Genomic DNA, 20,387 nt, shown 5'->3' on the forward strand with positions numbered 1-20,387 from the left:
TCTGCAACTGTAGCCAATCTGTATAATGGGTTGAGAAGAATCAAAATAATCCTTCTCTTAAGGGACCATGTTCCTTCATTTGAGGAGCTGGGTGATCATCATAAAGCCTTACACAGAGAAGGTATATTTGTAGATGGAATTTACAAACAAATGAGAAGAAAAAAATTAATGTTTCTATTAATGGTTTTCTACCAGTTTTATGCCCCTCCCCCCAAAAAAGGATTAAGGGCAATAAAAATATTATAATGTGTATAATATTATCAGTGAATACTCTATGTTGATGTGATTTTTTTCCTCCTGATGGTTGTGAATATGCAGAAAGCTTAAGGTGAAAATAACAAATGGGTAGTACTGGTTCATTTTGAAGTGTTAAGGTACCGAAGTTTAGGGTGGAATCTCACACATTCAGTCCAAAGAATAGGTTTTCACCTGGTCTAGGACACAGTGGGAATTATTTGGAATGATTTTAAAAGAAAAAATGCCACACCAGACTTGTAAGAGAATACCATCCTCTACTCATCCTGATTGAAGGCAATAACAAAAACTTGAATTTCTGGATTAGACTCTCTTAAGACTGCACATACCAGAGTTCCTTTGCCTGGTTTTTGTACTCAAGGTCAAATGTCCAAGAAGATACAAATGAAGGGTGAAAAAAACCAAACCATGATCTATTACCTTGGGGATTTTTTTTTTTTTTTTGAAACCCCATGCCTATAGCAAGGAGAGACTTGCCATCTGGAATTCTTCATAACTGTTCTAAATCTATAGACTGACGACTGACCCTGGATTGTAATTTTGGTCTTAGAAAGTCAGAATGGGCCACACACCTTCTCAGGCGTGAATATTTAAGTACCCTCTTCAACCCCAGAAATGGCCTCATTAGATGTATTTACCTGGGATCGATAGGGTTGGCAAGAAATAGACCTTCATAGCTTTCCTCCACACCCTGGCGTCACCCAAACTGGGACCAGGAGACCTAACAGAAGTCTGCTTAGGTTCTTGGTATGAATAGATTTATATTTTTACTTCAGGATGAGCCCAAGGTCATGCTAAAATGGAATTTCCAGAAAAACAAAAATTAGCTATTTACCTCTTAAGCCTTGGGGTAAAATTCCATTCCATTTGAATAATGGGAGATTAGACATGTCAGCGTTGTTCCGTTTCTGCTTTCTTAATGATTTAATATATCTACAAAGACTTAATAAATTACAGACAAGGCTTATAATCATTCAGACCATTTTTATTTGTCAGGTACTTCTTTTTCATAGACTGTTATTTCTTACAGGAAAATAAATCCTCAGACTTTTTTTCTATATTCTGTTCTGCCTTAACGGACCTATAGGAAACATATTTCCTTTTAACAAATATCTCCTTTTAAAAAATGGCTTGTTTCTGTAAAGTATTAACACATAATGATACACATGCGAACAGATTAATTTTTTAAAAAGTTGGGCCCATCTTCTAAAGCACAAGAATCTCCTAGGACATAGATAAGCAATTTTAGAAATGAGTTCAAAATTCCTTACTCTCTGTCTAGTAAAGATCATTACTCATCCAAGGCAACGTATACATAATGTGTATTTTTGTAATGCTGCATGGTGAAGGCGAATACAACCAAACTTAGTCACGTAACAATGAAAAAAAAAAAGAATTCTACCGTTTGCCAGTCAGGAGAGTTTATTCACAGCTGGTGTGTGTGTCTATGGGTCCATTTGTGGTCTTACCCTAGTACCCAAAATCCACCCTGTGCAGTACCAGACCTCTTTCCTGTAAGTGGTTCAGCAGAGATCTCAGAAAGGCTTCCCCGGGTCTGAACCTGCAGGAAAGTATGTGAAACTCAGAAGGAGAATCACACTGAGGGCTTCTCCTGGGTGGTCCCTGATGTTTGTATCAAGCAGAGGCAGCAGGAGGATGGTCCTCTTCTAGGAAGTCCCCATGGTCTCTGGGTGAACTTATATCCTTCTACATGGTAATGTCTCCTAAATGCATGTCTACCTTCACCTCTCTCCTGAGCCCTCGAGCTTTCTACCAACCACGTACAGGATGTCTCCAAACTTAGATATTTCATATCATGCCTGAAACTCGATGCATTGCTTTCCCGCACCACCAAGCCTGCTCCAACATTCCAGGTCTCACCATCCACAAAGCTGCCGAAGCCAGAAACCTGAGATTCAACTAGTGACCACTAGCCCTGGTTTGTGCAGAACTTTCCCTGGTTTTGCACTGACAGCCCCATATCCTGGGAAACGCCTTCACCCAGGCAAATTGGGACAGTTGGCATCATGGAGTCAGCAGGAACGCTGCCCTCTCCCTTACACCGCATCCTGTCAGCCACCAATCCTGTCAACTGCTGCTCCCTTCAGGATCTCTGTCTGCTCCACTTCTCTGTGCTCCCTCCAGCAGCTTTAGGTCAGGGCCAGGCTGCTCTCATTTCTCACCTGTGTGGTCACAGTAGTCTCCCACCCGTCTCACTGCTCCCACTTTCATCCCATCACCCACTGTCCCCCCTGCAACCAGAGGGACCTTTCTAAAGAGCAGATCTTACTGCGCGAGCATGCACGCACATGTACACACGCATGTGCGCTAAAGCTTAAACCATTTGGTGGCCCACTTTGCCCTTGGGGTAATACCCAGATACCTTGGCTTGACGTAGCATGTGAGGCCCTTTCATTACCTGATTCCTGATTAATGCTTTGCCCCCATTTGTCACTGCTTTCTTCCTCCCTGTCTTTGGCTGAGTTCGTTTTTTTCACAAGGCCATGCTCACTCTTGCCTCTGAGCCTTTGCTCTCTCGGTCCCAGCTCAGCGCCTTGCACCTGTAGGTGCTCTGTAGCTATTTATCAATGAAGGCATGGGGCAGCCCCAGGCCTGAGAGATGGGGCACCGAGTTCCAGCCCTGGTTCTTCCCTTCCCAGCTCCGTGGCCTTCAGGCTGCCACATCCTTTCTCGAAGCTTCAGTTTTCTTACCTACAAACTGAGCATTTTGGTCTGATGACTACGGGATTTCAACTCTGACATTATGATGACATGTTTCTTCATTTCTTACTGATCATTCTAAGTAAGAAGGGATAAGCAAACAGTCTCAAAATAGGTCTGCAACTGGAGCCAGAGCATTTACTGCAGTGAAATTCTAGTTGGATGATGTGTCTTCTCACATTTGGGGCAAAGATGCTGTTGTAAAATTTTATTTTGGGTTCTAGCAGATGAGGTCATTTAAATGCTGCCGAGGCCGCTCCCTTTAATGCACCACCCCTGTTTTGGTAAATAAATCCCTCTGCCTTTGTGAAGAGATGCACATGTGAGCTCACACAGTAATTGGCGGTTTACAGGAAAGGGTAGCACTCTGACAACATTAATACAGACGTCCGTAGCGTCCAATTTTGCATGGTTTGGCTTTTTCTCAACAGGCTGACAAAGTCTCATTGCCCTTTAAGCCAATGTAAAAGGAAGCAAAGGCCCAAGCCCTCTGTCTAGACAGGATCTGTTTCAGAACTCAATCATCTCTACAACTGGATCTGTGTTCACACGCTGAACATTGGCAAACAGGCAGGTCTCCCATCTGGGTAAACTTCTTAACGTCAGTCTCAATAACTTTGAAGAACCCTAGGATTAGTGGATAAACATTCTCTATTTGTTAATTCAGTGACATTTATGCAGTATTGTTATGTGCTAGGCACTGTTCTAGCTGCTGGAGAACCCATTTGTAAATGAGAGATAAAGTTCCTGTCCTGCGGCATTTGTCACGTATAAGGGGCCACAAGCAATAAATAAGAAAATAAATCAGAATGTTAGATGCTGACCATAAGTATGATAAATAAAGTAAAACAGTGACCTGAAAGATGGCCCTGCAGTGACATGGGCAGGGGGCAAATTGATATTGGGTGTTGTCGGCAAAAGACCTCATTAAAGAGGCCATGTTTCAGCTACAGACTGAGTGTCAGGAAAGGGCAACCCTGCAAAATATGGGGGCAGAATGTTTCCGGCGAGGAACCAGCACATGCAGCTGCTGTAAGACAGGAATGATAGAATATTCCAGGAGCAGAGAGACTGCAGCACAGTGAGTGCTGGGGACAGGACTAGGAGGTGACGTGGAAGATGTGGATGGGACTCGATTACAAAGGTTCATGTCCATTGCAAAGAGTGCGGACCTTATTCTAAGTCTAGTGGGGAGCTGTCGAAAGGTTTAAGCTGAGTGCATCATGATATATATATATATTTGTTAACACTTACCCTAGATGCGTAATGGATAATAGTGGCTTGTGAGAGGTAAAGCATAAAAAGGGAGACCAGATTGGAGGCCATTGTGATAACCCAAGCTAAAGATGCTGGTGGCTTTGACAAGGGTGGTGTCAGGGAAGAAAAGCAGAGGTAGATGAATGTGGATCTGTTTTGCAAATAGAGCGTTTAGATCTCACTCATGGTTTAGGTGTAGGAAATAGAAGGATAAATCAAAGACAATTCATGGGTTGTGGGTTTGCATATCCTCTTAAGCTTGAGTAGATGATGTTGCTATTCCCACTGAGATGGGAAAGAAGGAGAGTCCTGTTTTGACCCTACTGGTGTGTGTAGTGGATACCTAAGTGGAATTGTAAGGAGGCAGTTGGAAATATACTTGATATTTATTGTTTTTAAGTTGGCCTGTTGGTTTTTGGCCAGTGCCAGCTTTAGGCTAATAAACTTTAGACACTGATTTTATTTTTAACTGAACGCTGCTTTCAGCTGTAGGCAGCTAGATTTACTACTGACAATTGTACAATTGAGACCGATAACATCTGCCTCTTCCTGTTTCTGCCTCTCTTTGTGTTCCTCAGAACTCCTTCATTAGATGATCAAGAAATTCCAGGGTGAGGAAATTTGCATCATTTTCTTTGAATTCTCCCCTTATAGTTTCTACTCTGTTGTCGAGGGAAAATCATATTATTGGATAAAAGAAAATCTGTTTCTAGACTAGTGTAGTTGGGGGCTGTATGTGTAAACACATATTCTATTAGATATGTGTTTTGTTTTTGTTTTGCTTTTAACTAGTTGTGTGCATCTTGGGCAGGGGCAGGGGTGTGGAGTGGGCGTGTGGGTGCTCTTGTCTTTAACTCCTCTGTCAGGGTCAACATTTAGGCCATTCTTCTTTCCCCATGAATGTAGTTTTGCATGTTTCTTGTCACAAGTACTATTTCTAAAGCATTTAAAAATCAGAAAGAATTGTATCTCGTATTGTCACATCCTCTGTGAACCATACTTAACATGTTCTGATTAGCAAAAGGAGGGTAGGACAGGAGAAAATGATGGTGTAGCTAGTAATAGGGATGGATAGGTTTTAACTAATTTGGGCTAAAACCAAAGGGGTTTTCTTATTTCTGGGCTCTCATAATGGTCCGTGTTGTTCTTGGGAAAGAGTTCTACAGATTTTCTGTACTGAGAGAGGGAGGAACACTGTCTCACATCTTCAAGACCCCAGGAGCCATGGCATGTCTTCCAAGGAAAAAAGTCAAGCCACCGTCGACTCTCATTTGTTACCTGCACCGTGAGGCCCAGGGAAGCAGCCACAGGGCTGGCCCATGTGCCAGTGTGGGATGCCCAGCACGCCAGGATAATGGCTAACCAGAGCACCTTGCCTTTGTTCTCTTCCGAGTCCTCCGATAGCCACAGGGTCTCGTGTAGTGGAAGCACTGAAGGTTGCTATCTCATGGTAGCACTGATTCTCAAGGATGGCCTCTTGGAAGTCGTGGAGCTGTGAGAGACTCTGAAGGCCAGGCAGGCTGTTTCTGAATGGGAAAGAGAGAAAGGTGTTCCAGAGGTCAGAGGCAACCAACCAAAACCCAGGGAGTCCAAAGTGAGACGATGGGATGGTGTAGGGATCGTTGACAAGTTCATGAACTACTGTGGGAGAAACGCCAGTGACTTCTGTGGTTACATTTGGCCAAACAGGCTTCATGGGCCTGTGGTCAGTGGACGGAGGAGACAGCTGGCACCACGGCGTATTGTTGGAGTCATGGAGCCCCCGTGAGCCACACTGGGCGAGGAGAAGTGTAGGGCCCAGCAGGTCTCTGTCTGGCAATAATTTCCCTAGACGTTCCTGTTGCTGCACATTAGTGACCGTCCAACATCTGCTTTTTTTACCGTTGCATTTTAGTTGCTGACAGTACGCATTTCAGATTTTCTAAAGGCTTCACATTTTTCCTCTTTTGCAAGCAGCTTGAATGGGCAGGTTGCCTATTTTTAGGGAGATGCTGGCTTTGTCTGTATTGGACCTTTACAGTTCCGTTGGACCTTCACGATGAACGAAGAAAACACATAGCTTTTCTTTTATAAATTGAGGAATGCATTGTGACCCCTACTTATATACCTGGAGCCAGCAAGGACTTTGGGACGAGCCTAAAGTCAGACTCCCAAATAAATCACTTTAGAAGCTTTTGCTTTCATTTCTCTGAGCAGCCAATTATCAAACATTTTGCAGTGGGTGTATGCTTGTGTCCTTGGAGTGAAATACGGAGTCACATGGAGAATAAACCAGAGCAGAAAAGCTACTAGCAGTCAAGAGGACTTAGACACCTTTATTAGTTTTTGAAAAGGATAGATCTTTGGCAGTTCTCTGGAGGTCCAGTGGTTAGGACTCCGCGCTTTCCCTGCCGAGGGCGCAGGTTCAATCCCTGGTTGGGGAACTTAAGATCCCACGAGCCCTGTGGCGTGGCCTAAATAAATAAATAAAGTAAAAGGGATAGATTTTTATAGCTGTTGAAGCATTTTTAAATTCATTTAAAGAGTATACTGGGGCTTCCCTGGTGGCGCTGTGGTTGAGAGTCTGCCTGCCGATGCAGGGGACACGGGTTCGAGCCTTGGTCTGGGAAGATCCCACATGCCACAGAGCAACTAAGCCCGTGCGCCACAACTACTGAGCCTGCGCATCTGGAGCCTGTGCTCCGCAACAAGAGAGGCCGCGATAGTGAGAGGCCCGCGCACCGCAATGAAGAGTGGCCCCCGCTTGCCGCAACTAGAGAAAGCCCTCGTACAGAAACAAAGACCCAACACAGCCATAGATAAATAAATTAATACATTAATTTAAAAAAAAAAGAGTATACTGACCAGTGTGTGCAGAATTTGATCACAAATTCATCGGTGAATTTCCTGTTTTGGTTTCTCCTACCCAAGATCTCATTCATATATTTTAAGGAAGTTTGAGATTCAATTCAATATGATGTTTTTAACATATATGATATGCAGTGTAAGTCATACGTGGTTACCTATCAACATTTATTATGTATCTACTAGATGTCAGGAGCACTGCTGCCTGTTTCCATAAATGTCTCCTTTAATCCTAACATCAGACCTGGAAGTATTAATACTTAACCCCACTTTATTATTTTTTTAAAGAGTTATATGTTTTTTTTGTTTGTTTTCGGGTTTTTCTAATATTTATTTGGTTGCACCAGGTCTCAGCTGCAGCAGCTGGGCTCCTTAGTTGTGGCTCCGGGGCTCCTCAGTTGCAGCTCGTCAGCTCCCCATCTGCGCCATCCGAGCTTCCAGTTGTGGCATGCATATGGGATCTAGTTCCCTGACCAGGGATCGAACCTGGGCCCCCTGCACTGGTAGCACCGAGTCCTATCCACTGCGCCACCAGGGAAGTCCCTTTAAAGGCAAGGAAACTGAGGTATTCAGGCCTTATGTGACTTTCGTAAGTACCAGGTGGCAGAGCTTGGCTCAAACTAGTTGAAGTCTCCTGGCACCAAGACCTAGCTCTGTCTTCCTTTCATCCTCCTTTATCAATTAGTAGCCGTTGTAAATAAAAGGAACCCAGGCACAGCCAGTATTTACACACGTAGTGGTACCTGGGTTCCAGGCAGAAAAGCTTTACTTAACAGGACCCTGGTCAGGAAATTCGCAAATCACTTTTGCTGTGCTGTCCAATGTCATTGCCACTAGCCACAGATGGCTAATTAAATTTAATTAAAATGAAATGAAATTAAAAATTCAGTGTCTCCGTTGCCACCAGCCATACTTCAAGTGTTCGATAGCCACCTGTGGCTGGTGGCTCCTATTGGATGGTGCAGAAGGAGAACACTCCTATTATCACAGAAGGTTGTTTTGGGCAGCACTGCCAGCTCGAGACTTTGGTCCAACCCACAGAATTTTCTCATCGGTGGTCCCCTGCGATATCTGTCGACAAGTGATGAATACTTGGCTGGACCTCCCCGCTCCCCTCTCCTTTGACAGTGGTGCGTGTCTGTCCAGATACTTCACATTCTGCTCACTTTTTCTTCCAAGGAGGAAGTTGGCCGGATATGGAAGATGGAGCTGCTTAAAGAATCGGATGGCCTGGGAATTCAGGTTAGTGGAGGCCGAGGATCAAAGCGCTCACCTCACGCTATCGTTGTCACCCAAGTGAAGGAAGGAGGTGCCGCTCACAGGTGACTAGATTACTCTCCCTTTCTCTGCCTCCTTGTCTTCCCCCCCTCCCCTTCCCCCGGGTGCCGGGACTCTGGGGATTACAGTTTACAAGGATGATGCTGGAGCACAGGAGGAGATCGGGCACGAGCGGTTCTAATTAAACACCCCTCTGAGCACAGGAAGTGGTTAATTGCTGGGGCTCTTGCCAGCTCTGCCACACCATGAAGGAAAGATTAGATTTCTTTCTAATCCAGTTTGAGTGTCAAGTGAATGTTACTTATCCTGACTTTCGGGATGTTTGTGACACGTGGTTCCTTATCCACGCATTGGAACACCACATCCCTGACATCGTCACTCCCATGAGAATATGGCTGATGACTTGGGAAAGTGATGGGGTTTAAATGTGACCACAGTTCGTGTGCCGTGTCTGGATTCGTCGGGTCTATCCAGATTTGATACACACTTAGATATGTGTGTCTCTGCCATGCAGATGTGGAGGGGGAAAAATAAATGTGAATTTTCTCCTTGTGACCTGAAAACAATTCACACTGTAAAGCTTCTTTTTTAACCTGGACAGTCATCTGAAGTAGGAAGAGGGACAGTGCTTAGGCAGAGCATGTCAAAGAAGAAGTCCATGTTGAGTTAGAGGGATGTAGCCGTCCCCAAATGTAAGCTAATGCCATGTAGCTAATTGCTTCTGTATACATAGGGCATCTACTGTTTGCAAAGCACAGTGGGACGCGTATATATGTTGGATGTCCATACATATACAGTAGGTGGATAGAGGTAGAGTTTCACTGATGAGGGAGGTGAATCTAGTCTGGAATCAGTGTTCAGTCCAGGTACCCTGACGCTAAGGGGGAGTTGGCAAACCAGAGCAGTACTGGCCTGCTCCAGACCGAGGGAGCTCTCAGAAATGTATCTCATGAGCCACAGTTGAAGGAGCTCAAAGTATTTAGTCTGAGGAACAGAATACCGAAGAGAGGACCAGGGCACAAACTATCAAAGTGTTTCATGCTCATCAGTCCCCTAAGTAGAGAGTACGATCCTGATAACGCAAGTAGAAATAAGATTAACTGCAGGCGTCAGTTATCTGGGTGGCAGTAATTATTGAAAGATTAAGACCTTAGATGGTTTGTATGCAGAAGAGCATCATTACACTTCCCAAATGATGGATGCTTTAAGGAACTCTCATGAGATAGCCATTTTCCCATTAGTCCTAGGTTTCAGGTTCTAGTCTGTCTTTGGAAAGTTGGCAATTAGGAAATTCCTGTGCTCAGAGATGAGCTTATGTAGAACTGTTCTTTCCTATTTTCCATGTGAGCTATTTCTAGTGGGTCTCACCATTTTCTTACAGCTTTAGCTTAGATGTGTGTGTGTGTGTGGTGTGTGTGTGTGTATGTGTGTATGTGTCTGGGTATTTAATTTATATGTGGGGCATTCTAGTTAATAACTGGAGATGAGAAATGTGGGATTAAAAAGGAACAGGGACAGAGGTGATCTTGATGGTGGTGTGGAGAAGTAAGCCCAGGGACGCTGGCCCAAACCACTACGTTCTCCTGTATTCCTGAATCCCTTTCCTCCAGAGTGCCCACCCACATACCTCTTTGATGTTCCAGTTTGCTTGTTCTCTGTGGTTTTCCTCTTCCATTCTCTTTCCATCCTGAGCAACAGCCCGGGGTTCTTAGCCTTTCTCTGCTTTAGGGACTTTTGAAGAACAGAAAGCAGAGGCTCTCAGAGTCTCTGGTGCCTCCTGTCTTCTGTTAAAACCTAGGTTCATAGAAAAGATTATGATGCATGCCCTAGAGGACACAGAGAGGGACTGGTAAGGGGGGAGGATAGAGAACTTGGTCAATTCATTGAAACAAAGCAAGGAGGAGAGAGTCCACAGATTAGAGAGAAACAGAGTGGGGTGAATCTGGGAGTGTTGGAGACAAGCATGGGCCCCACCCAATCCTGGATGCCGATGTAAAGCCTTCAGAGGGGATGGTGGAATCCTGGGCTTTGGGTCTCTCAGCCTCACCAGATTTCCCATCCCATATTTAGCGATGGAGATGAAAAGCCTCTGACTGCTTTGGGATCATGGGAGACCAGGCCATTGGAGGCTCAGTTGGAACCCACACACTGTTAACCCACCATGATTGACGGGACCTGCCCGGTGCTCTGTAACAGTCTGCCACCCTTGACCCACTGTAGGGCAGGCAGACCCCGTGATGACTGGGCCTCCTGCCAGCCCAGTGAGAAGGAAACTCCAGGTCATTCACTTAATTTAAAGGAAATAAAGAAATAGAACATGTTTGTACGCCTGTGTGGTACACCAGGTCTGATACGTACAACAGCAAGCAGTAACTTAGGCAGTTTCTTTGTTCATTTTTCTGTTCATCCTTCTGCTTATGAAGCTTGGCGGTAGGGACACAAAGAAGAAGGAGGCATTGTGACACTTTACCCTCAAGGCCCTCTAACTCTTGGGGGCGGGGTTACAGACACACATGGTGTGGTGCCACAGGTGCCACAGGGGAAATCTGGGCAAGGCTGTGTCACCTAGGAAGAGAGAGGGACGTGGGTTAGAGAAGGATTCCTGGTGAGCTTAGGATACCTTCGCTCTTTTGGGGCTCAGCTCAGAGACTCAGATGATGACTCAGTCTCAAGGGCAGGGTGGCAGGTAGGACTAGAGGAAAGAATGACTATCCGAAAGCCTTGGGGCCTCGGTTCCTCTATCACATCTCCACTTGGATGGAAGACGTTTCGTTGCCGCTGATGTGGGATAGGGTGGTAACTTGAGATGGTGCTTGTTACTAAACGACCATCTGAAATCGTGAAGCTCGTCACTCCCCTAACTGGGCAGACGGAAGGATGAAGCAGTCCCATCCCAGCTGTCTCCAGCTGTCCCTTCTCCTCTTTAGCCCATTTTTAACTGTCCCCTCTCAACAGCCCTCCCCAGCTCCAGGAAGATGGCCCTTCTCCAGCCCAGAATGTTTTGACGAGGGATTTTTTTTCCCATCTCCGTTTCCTCAGGGATGGCAGACTGTCCTTAGGAGATGAGCTGCTGGTAATCAATGGTCACTTACTAGTCGGGCTCTCCCACGAGGAAGCTGTGGCCATTCTTCGCTCAGCCACCGGAGTGGTTCAGCTGGTGGTGGCCAGCAAGGTAGGTGGTTTTTGTTTGTTTTGTAGAATATTTTAAATGGTGGCGGTGGATTTGGTTTCGAGCCCTCCCCATGTACGACCCCACCCCCACCCCACATACACACGCATATGCGTACTTGCCTTTACCTTGGGCCATTCAAACAGCCATGATTCTACGGTGCGAGCCCACAAGGGACCCTGAGCTAAAGGGCATTTAATCATCTTGCCTTCCTTGAAGGGTCTTTATGGGTATATCTAGGAGATGGAAAAGCAATAACAGGACTAAGGAAAAGGGAAGAATGGGAGGGTAGGAGGAAAGACAGGGTGGACAGAGTAGCAACTGGTCCAGGGGGAAACCAAGGAGGAGATGTGGAAGTCAGTGGGACAGCAGGGGCGGGAGGGGGGCGGGAGATGCGCATCTTCCAGGTCCCAACGGAAGGGCAGGCTACGGGCTGCCGGGGCCCCCCCGCAGCACAGGGTGTCGGTGCTGGAAGAAGCCTCGTGAACCCCGCTTGTCCCGCCACACCCCCGCCCTCTTCCTCCTCAGTTTTACAAATGACCCAGCGAGGCAGAGCTTCCGCGGGGGCTCCCGTCTCGAGGAGGCCTTGATTCTGCCGCCGGCAGTGCGACCGGGACCCTGGTTCTTGACCCCCAGTGGTTTCTGTCTTGTCCCCTCCGTCTCGCTGCCCCTTCTTCGTCACCCAGCCTCGGGCTGGGACTTCTTTCACCCCCACCCCCGGAGCATGTAAAAGTAGTGCTGATGTGCGGGGTCCCCATCTGCTTTCTCCCCGGGGTCTCGCCAGCCTTAGAGAACTGGGTAGAGGCGGCAGGATGCCTCAGCCGTGTGGCAAGAGGGGAGGAACTGGGCTGTCTGGGATCTGCTCCACTGTCTGCTGAGATGGTGCTGCTGTTGAGACCGGGGAGGGGCCCACAGGACTCGGGGGCTTGTGCAGTGGAGCCACGGGCGTATCCCAGTGCTAGCTGAGGGGAGAACGGGTGTGAGGCCCCCCAGTCCTTAATCATTTGCAGCAATACGCTCTTGACAGGATGGCTGATTTCCCCCGGTTATCCCTGATGCGATTTTTAAACCCAGCATCTACAGGTTTTTATATGTTTTCTTTCTTAGATTGCACGGTCTATTGCCTATTTGGGAAGTGTTTGATAAATAGATGAGAAGAGTATTTTGAGCCACCTGAAAAATCGGCTTTCCTCCCTTTATACCGTTTACCCCAAGTCCCTGAGCTAGACCCTTAGGCTTCCAACCAGAATATAGAGCCTTGGCAAAGACTTGGCAGGAAGAGCTGACACTGAGGCCCTGGAGACAGGAGTTGAGACACTCTCCATTCATAGGCCCCCTCCTCCCCTCCCAGAGATGCCGTGGGGCATCCCCTCCCTAGGGGTGGGGAAGGAGCAAAGCTAGGGATGTTCTTGGTCAGCCTGGTGAATCCCACAAGGAGGGAAAGGCTGTGAGGGAAGGAGAAACAAATTCCTCATTTGGCCAGATGTGGTGGGAGTTTGGAAAGCATTACTGGTTCTTATACACACACGCGCGCGCGCACGCACGTACCACACACGGTCCTATCTTTGCACGGCCCACCTCCCCACAGCCTGCAGCTTAAGAACACAGGGGTTCTGCACAGGTGGTATACCATGTCCCCCAAACCTTTATTTCTGTGCTCACTTCTTTCTCCTGCTAGTTGGAAAATGAGGAAGAGAAGTCTCTTCAAAGTCAGCCATTATCCACAAACACACTACACAAAGAAAATAAAAACAAAAAGGGGCCACTCACGGGTAATTAAGGGGCACACATGAGATTTTTGAAAACAAATTTTGGAGTCTGACCAATATTTTCACTCACTGACTTGAAGGAAGAAAGACACTCACATGTATTGGGTTCCACTGGGTGCCAGGCAGTTCGTACCTACTGTCTCATTTAATTCTTAAATCCCATGAGAGAGCCATTCATTCATTTTATTCAGAGGATGAAGCTAAAATCTAAGAGGTTAATTAATTTGCCCAGAGGTCACACAAGCAGTGGGTGACAGAAGCAAGTTTCACCTGGGTTCATTGGACTTCAGAGTTTCATGCTGCCCCTTAGTCGCATGAGATATAAAGGACACCAGAGTCAATGGTATTAGAAAAAGGTAATGCGTTCCTGCCAGAGGCCTGGACATTTAGGGACACTTGCTGGGGTCTTTGTAGGACTGAGCGGCATCCAGAGCTGAGGAACAAGCGTCCATTCTGGTTTTCAATCCGTTGACTCTTGGCCGGCAGTCCTGAGCTATGGCCCTAAGGCTGACCCAGTCCTCAGAGTTGCGACTCCTTCCCATTTGCTCCATTTACAAGTAGGCAGTACGCTGTTACGGCAGCTGCCTCCTGTTTGTTCCTGAACTTAATCTACACCATCCAAGGTGCTCATCCATGGAGGAGAAACAAGAAGTCAATCTTTAGGCACCTCTGGGCATCTTTTCCTTTTCTTCATCCCACAAGACCAAGTCATCCACAGGCTTTGTTTCTGTCTTTATATATGAAGAGAGGGAGAAAAGAAAAAGAACTTTTGACTTACTGAATATAGGAGTAATAAAATATCTAAATTCATTATTGCAGATAATCGTCACCTTGTCACAAAACTTTAAGGCATTGTTTTGGAGATATAGCAGTTACTTTCTTCTGGAGAGGGTGTCTCATGTTTCCACACAAATATGTCATTTGTGTATACAGAGGAGCTTAGGAAGTTTTTGTTGAATGAATAAACTCAGAATGTCCAAGTTCGTTCTGATATTCCTAGAAGTACATGCATAGAAATAACAGCTTTCTCTCGTGCCCTCTCTCTTTTTTGTTTCACTGTTGGTTTTTATTAACAAGAAATATGTATTCATTATATCTAATGTAGAAAGCCCAGAAAAATAGAGAGAAGAGAAAGAAGATAAAATGTTTGTAACACCGCCGACAATAACTATCCATTAACTGGTGTGTCCTTCCAGACAGGAACGCATATATGTGTGCAAATACACGCACGTTTTCTTTTAAATGGAATCAAACACAAGGAGGCAGTGCACCTGGAGGCAGTCCCACCCGTCCCATTCAGGTGCCAGCACAGCCCTTTAAAACCTGTGTATCTTGAGCAACTTACTACATCTCTCGAAGTCTGACTTGTACAATGAGAATCAATAACTGCTTCACGGGATGTTCGGAAGATTCAATGAACTATAAAGGGTTCTGAACAATCTAGTTGGTCACAGTGAGCACTTGGAGAAATGTGCTCCTTTATGGTTATCACCCAGTGTTGCATCCAGTTTATTATTACATCTGTTATTAATACAGTTCTTAACATATTATTTTTAACCTGCTTTTTCGGTAAGTAACATGCTATAAGAACTCTTCCCACATCAGGAAATAAATTTCTAGAGCAGCATTTTTTATGGCCCCGGAGTATTCCATCCTGTGGCTATTGTGAAATTTACTCAGCAGTTGGGACTTTCACTTTTTTTAAGCTTTCTATTAATAGCTGAGCAGAATTGACATCCCAGAAGAGGACTCAACTCACTTTCTCATTAATAACTCTTTTTCCCTTCCTCGGGCAAGGTCTAAAAGTATGGTTTCACAAATTACTGATCTAAAATGAATGAGCTTCAGGTACCTTGAAGGTGGAAACTGCATCAAACTAGTAACAAACGACATTGTCACCAGGTGCCAACTCAGTAGTAGTTTGTAACGTCCCTTGTGTAAGATGGGTATTTTTTGTTATTCTCTTTTCTGTCAGCCCCCAAGGAATATGATGATCAAAACTCTCCACGTGTTTCCTTCCTTGTAGAAATTGCTGGTATGGGGGAAAGAGGAGAGGACACATTGCTCCTTTTCTCTGGCCTCAGATCAGCCCTGCAGCCCCGGTCCCTGGCCTCACGTGCTGTGTCATTTCCCAGGAGAGCTCTGGGCTCCTGTGTGTGCCTCATTTGTCCTTGGGATTGTCACGTGGTCTCACTGATCTCGCCTGCATCCCTCAACCCATTCTGACCTTATTTGTGTGTAGGAAGGAAGGGCTGTGTTGATGAAGCCCCCTTTGGAGTCTAATCTTAATGGAGTCTGATTCCATCTGTTTTTGTTGACCTTTAAAAGTTGTTCAAGGGCTGCTTTCGTTGCAGAGACATTATCAGTCTCCACTTTGACATTGTGATTCACTAAACAATCTAATCTCTTTCTGTTGACCATGGGCCTGTGAGATGAGCAATGAGGGAGAGGAAGATATGGTGGATGTTTAAGCTCTGAGCTAGGCCTGGGGACACTGCACTGAGTAGACATGGTTTGAGGAACTCTCAGACAAGCAGGGGAGATAGATGAGTAAGTTAGACACACACAGTGAGGCGATAAACAGTAGAGGACATTAGAGGGGAAAGGAGAGGCAAATGCCTCCAGAGGTGATCCAGGAAGGCTTGCAGGAGACGATGCTCAAGCTTTGCCCAGAGAGGCCTTAGTCATGAGAGGAAGGGTGGTCTAGGCAGGGGAGCTGCTGGTGGAAAAGGCAACAGGGCAGGGGAGAGCCCGGTGTGTTTGAAAGTCAGTACAGCTTGAATGGAAGGGATAGGAGAATGGAGGGGGGTGAGTTTGGAGAGCTGGGCAGAGGCCAAATCTCTGATGTTAGCCTGCCAATGAGGGAGTTTAAACTATATCCTGCAAGTAAGACAGGGGAGGGCATTGAAGGATCTTAAGTTCAGGGAGTTTAGATTGCCCATAGAAACATTCACCTAAGAAACATAGATTCATCAAGAAAAAAAAAATGGGGGCTTCCCTAGTGGCACAGTGGTTGAGAGTCCGCCTGCCGATGCAGGGGACGCGGGTTCGTGTCCCGGTCCGGGAGGATCCCACATGCTGCGGAGCGGCTGGGCCCGTGAGCCATGCTTGCACCCCTGGAAATGTGGAACCTGCACTCCATATAGGCTTTGGATTGGGAGCACGTGACCACCCACAGTTGACTCAGCTAGGTTTACCTTGACCTTGACATCATGGGGTAACTAGTGGGCCTTTCATTGTGTCCCCATAGGAAAGCTCTGCAGAGGACCTCCTCAGGCTAACATCTAAGAGTTTGCCTGATCTGACCAGTTCGGTAGAGGACGTGTCCTCTTGGACCGACAACGAAGACCAGGAGCCGGACGGGGACGAGGACGAAGGAACTGAATCGTCTTCCGTCCAGGGAGCGGTAAGTGTGCCTGTGCTTTCCCGGGCTACTCTGCTGGGGTGATGTTTTCCCGAAGACATGGGTGCCAGGATCAGAGATAAAAGCTTGAGACAGATATAGATAGTATGGTCGAAACTGGGATGGGAGAGGCAGAGTGCATCTTTTTATTTTTTTGTCAGAATCATCCAGAAAAATCTGTGAGGGTAATACTTTTTATTTAAGAAAAAAAAGAAAATTGACACTGGAATTGACACTGGAAATACGAGAGCAATTGGGTATTGAGTTCAGTGCGTGTATCAACTTCTAAGAAGTCTAATATATACAAGGGTTTTATTGCTACTTCTTGATATAGTGTTTGAAAACTATCGTTTGTGAATTTAAACTTAGACTGAGAGATGTCCGGTTGAAAGTGGAATGTTAAAATAACACAGAACCCATTCAGGTGAAGTTGTATAGATGTGTCTCCCTGCTTTCATGAAATCAGGACTTTCCCACGGCTTGTAGCGCTTCCTTACCCAGCCTGTGATGCCTCACGCCCTCGTGGGCTGCTCCCCAGCGTGGTCTGGCACAGAGTCGGGAGGGCTTGTGGTTAGCTGTGGTTGCAGTGCGGCTCTGTGGTCTCCTCTTTGTATCCCAGATCTGGTAGGTACGTCATTTTTAGTGTAAAACCTTGTTAGCCACTGTTCCCCATCCAACCGGCCCTGGGGAGGGTGCTTTCTTTCTGCCATTTGGAACCCTTACTCCTTCCCATCAGCACTGAACCTAGTCAGCATGGGTAAGCGTTGGGAAATTTGTTTATAATTAGGCCTTAGAACAGGGTTCCCCAAAGCCCGGTACTAGTCCGCGGCCTGTTAGGAACCGGGCCGCACAGCAGGAGGTGAGCGGTGGGCAAGCGAGCGAGGCTTCATCTGCTGCTCCCATCGCTCACATTACTGCCTGACCATCCCCACCCCGTCCGAGGAAAAATTGTCTTCCACGAAACCGGTCCCTGGTGCCCAAAAGGTTGGGGACCTCTGCCTTAGGAGACAACAACAAAAAAATCTCTTTTTCCATTTACATGATATGCTATTTGAATTTAAGGAAGAAAAAGTTACTTTTCCCCTTTCTTTAGGATCACGGGAGTTCCAGGGCCACTAAGTATGGTGGTGCAGGTTGTGGACTGCACAAAGGTGCCACATCTAAGGGAGCACCATTTACGTCGTAAACATCATAGGCTTTTATGTTTATGAGGACAGTTTTCTGGAAGATGGCAGTAAAGAGTTTTGCTCGAACAAAATCAGTACATTAAGACAATTTTCCAGTAAAAGAAGGAAAACATCTTGAAGAAGTGGTACTTTTTGTAATTTTCCCAGAGGTCCCGTACAGGCCCACTGTTGATTTCAAACACTGTTCCAACAGCTTTTCCCTCAAAGGAAAGCTTTCTCAGAAGACTAACCTATAAAGCAAGTCGATCAGAGCTGAACGGATGGGGTTAAAGTAAACAGTTTAGAGACAACTGTGTGATTATTCCCGCCTCTTTGTATTATGACGCCATTCAGTAGCCACTTTTTCCTTACTTTGTCCCTTAATTTTACTTTTGGTAAGGATAGAAACCACACTAATGGTCATGACCTCCACTGTCTCCCTGACTGAGCTCTGCCCACTTCTTGGGCCTCACCTCACACCAAGCTCACTGCCCGTCCTGCAGTCCTTCATGATGACCGTACATTTATCTGCCATAGGACCTTTGCAAATGCTGTTCTGTCTCTCTGGAGTCCTCTTTGCCTGACTGACTCCAATTCATTTTTGGTTTTTGGGTTTTTAAAAAATTTTTACTGCAGTAGAGTGGCTTTACAGTGTTGTGTTAGTTTCTGCTGTGCAGCAAAGTGAATCAGCTGTACGTATACATATAGCCCCTCTTTTATTGCATTTCCTTCCCATTTAAGTCACTGCAGAGTGTTGAGTAGAGTTCCCTGTGCTACACGGTAGGTTCTCATTAGTCATCTATTTTATACATAGTATCAATAGTGTATATATGTCAATCCCAATCTCCCAGTTCATCCCACCCCACCCTTCCCCCTTGGTGTCCATATGTTTGATCTCTCTGTCTGTGTCTCCATTTCATCTTTTGGATCCTTTAGTGTTACTTCCTCAGAGAAACTTCCAGAATATATCCAATCTATATTAAATCTCTTAGCTCTCATACCAAGACCATATGGCTTTCCCCTGAACTGCTTGTTACATTTAGATTTGTGATTATTTGATTAAAATCTGTTTCTCTCGTCCAACTGTGAACTCCATGAGATGTAGGAATGCGATGACTGCCTTGAGTTCCCAGTGAATCCCTAGAATGTAGCCAGTACATCTAGTGCTGAGTTATAAATAACTAAATAAATTTAGAAACAGACAACAGGACAAGCATTCATTGAAAACTAATGAAAAAATGACAACAAAATCTAACTAGATTTATCCACCATAAACATTACATTTACGCCCCTGGCTCGTAGCTGACTGTATCATGGCAGCCTCAGAGGGCTGATGGGGCAATATCCACGTTCCAGCCCCTATAGGAATGACCTACAGAGACGTTCCCTGGATAAGCCTCGAACAGGCTGATTATCATGTGTCTCTTCTCCCACTATTGTCCACCCATCCTTTAAGGCCACGATCTTTCTGAGTCTACCCACCCTTCCTGCCTGTGACCTCCCCTGCCCTCGCCGTTCTCTGTTGGTACAGCAGTCACCCTCTGTACAGAAGGGGAATGGAGTGTGTGGCAGTCCAGCCAGCAGACCTCTCAACTCCAGCCTGACTCTGCTATTCCCACCTTTCTAACCAGACGTGGCTCTCCAGCCCGGCTCCAGCCCACAACTTCTCCCCTCACATGCCCACAGTCTGGAGAGCTCGCCCCTGCTGAACAGATCCCACTGCTCAGCAGCTGCGCCCTGCCCAGCTCAGCCAGTTTTCAATGGAGAGCTAAGTAAGCTCCATGGGATTGGATTTAAAGAGAGGAAAACTCTGCAACATACCTGCACCTCCTCTGAGAAAGCCCGGAGCCAGTAATGTGGCCCAATAGTCTGTAGAGAGGTTGTAGGTCCACATATATTTTTTAATCTCATAATTCATAATCTCTTGCAAAAAAATCCAAGGAATTATTTGTCTAGGAATTTTTTTACACTAAATACTGCTCTAGTAAATGGGCCATTACCTTTATTAAATGTGTTACATGTTTTTATTTAAATTATAATTTAAACTTACTATAGTTTTATAAATTTATCATGTTTTTTATAAATGTATTATAATTTAAATTATAAGTTAAATGAGTTGTTCTGGTTCCAAAAGTAATGTTTCCACTATATAAATGGGTTGTTTGACCCCCAAAAACCTGCAAAAGACAATACAAATCACCCACAATCCTCCTGTTCAAAGATAGCCGTCTTTAACATTTTGCTATGCCTTTCTACTTGATTTTTTTTTCTTAAGCACATATATATATTTTTTTAATTGACCTTATATTAACATACGTGTGGAACTTGCTATGGTCTTAATGATATGATCCTGAACATTCCCCCATGTCATTAAAGGGTCTTCTGAAACATGATTTGTAATGGCTAATATTTTATAACATGGATATGCCGTAATTTATTTTACTAATTTTCTATCAGAAATTCCATTTACATCAGTCACACGTATATTTAATTTTAAAAATTATAAAGAATTCTGTACAGAACAT

The 20,387-nt window shown here is 45.5% G+C and overlaps 1 protein-coding gene across 1 annotated transcript in view; it reads left to right on the forward strand.

Moving 5' to 3' along the window:
* PDZD2 (PDZ domain containing 2) overlaps window positions 1–20,387 on the forward strand; it is a 236,946-nt gene that overhangs the window by 142,042 nt on the left and 74,517 nt on the right. The window contains 3 exon segments of the mRNA XM_029215898.1: window positions 8,257–8,399; window positions 11,395–11,527; window positions 16,544–16,699. Coding sequence (XP_029071731.1) covers window positions 8,257–8,399; window positions 11,395–11,527; window positions 16,544–16,699 — 432 coding nt within the window.

This window comes from Monodon monoceros, unplaced genomic scaffold (genome assembly GCF_005190385.1).
Source record: "Monodon monoceros isolate NGI ecotype Baffin Bay Population unplaced genomic scaffold, NGI_Narwhal_1 Super_Scaffold_12, whole genome shotgun sequence".
Taxonomy (NCBI): Eukaryota; Metazoa; Chordata; class Mammalia; order Artiodactyla; family Monodontidae; genus Monodon; species Monodon monoceros.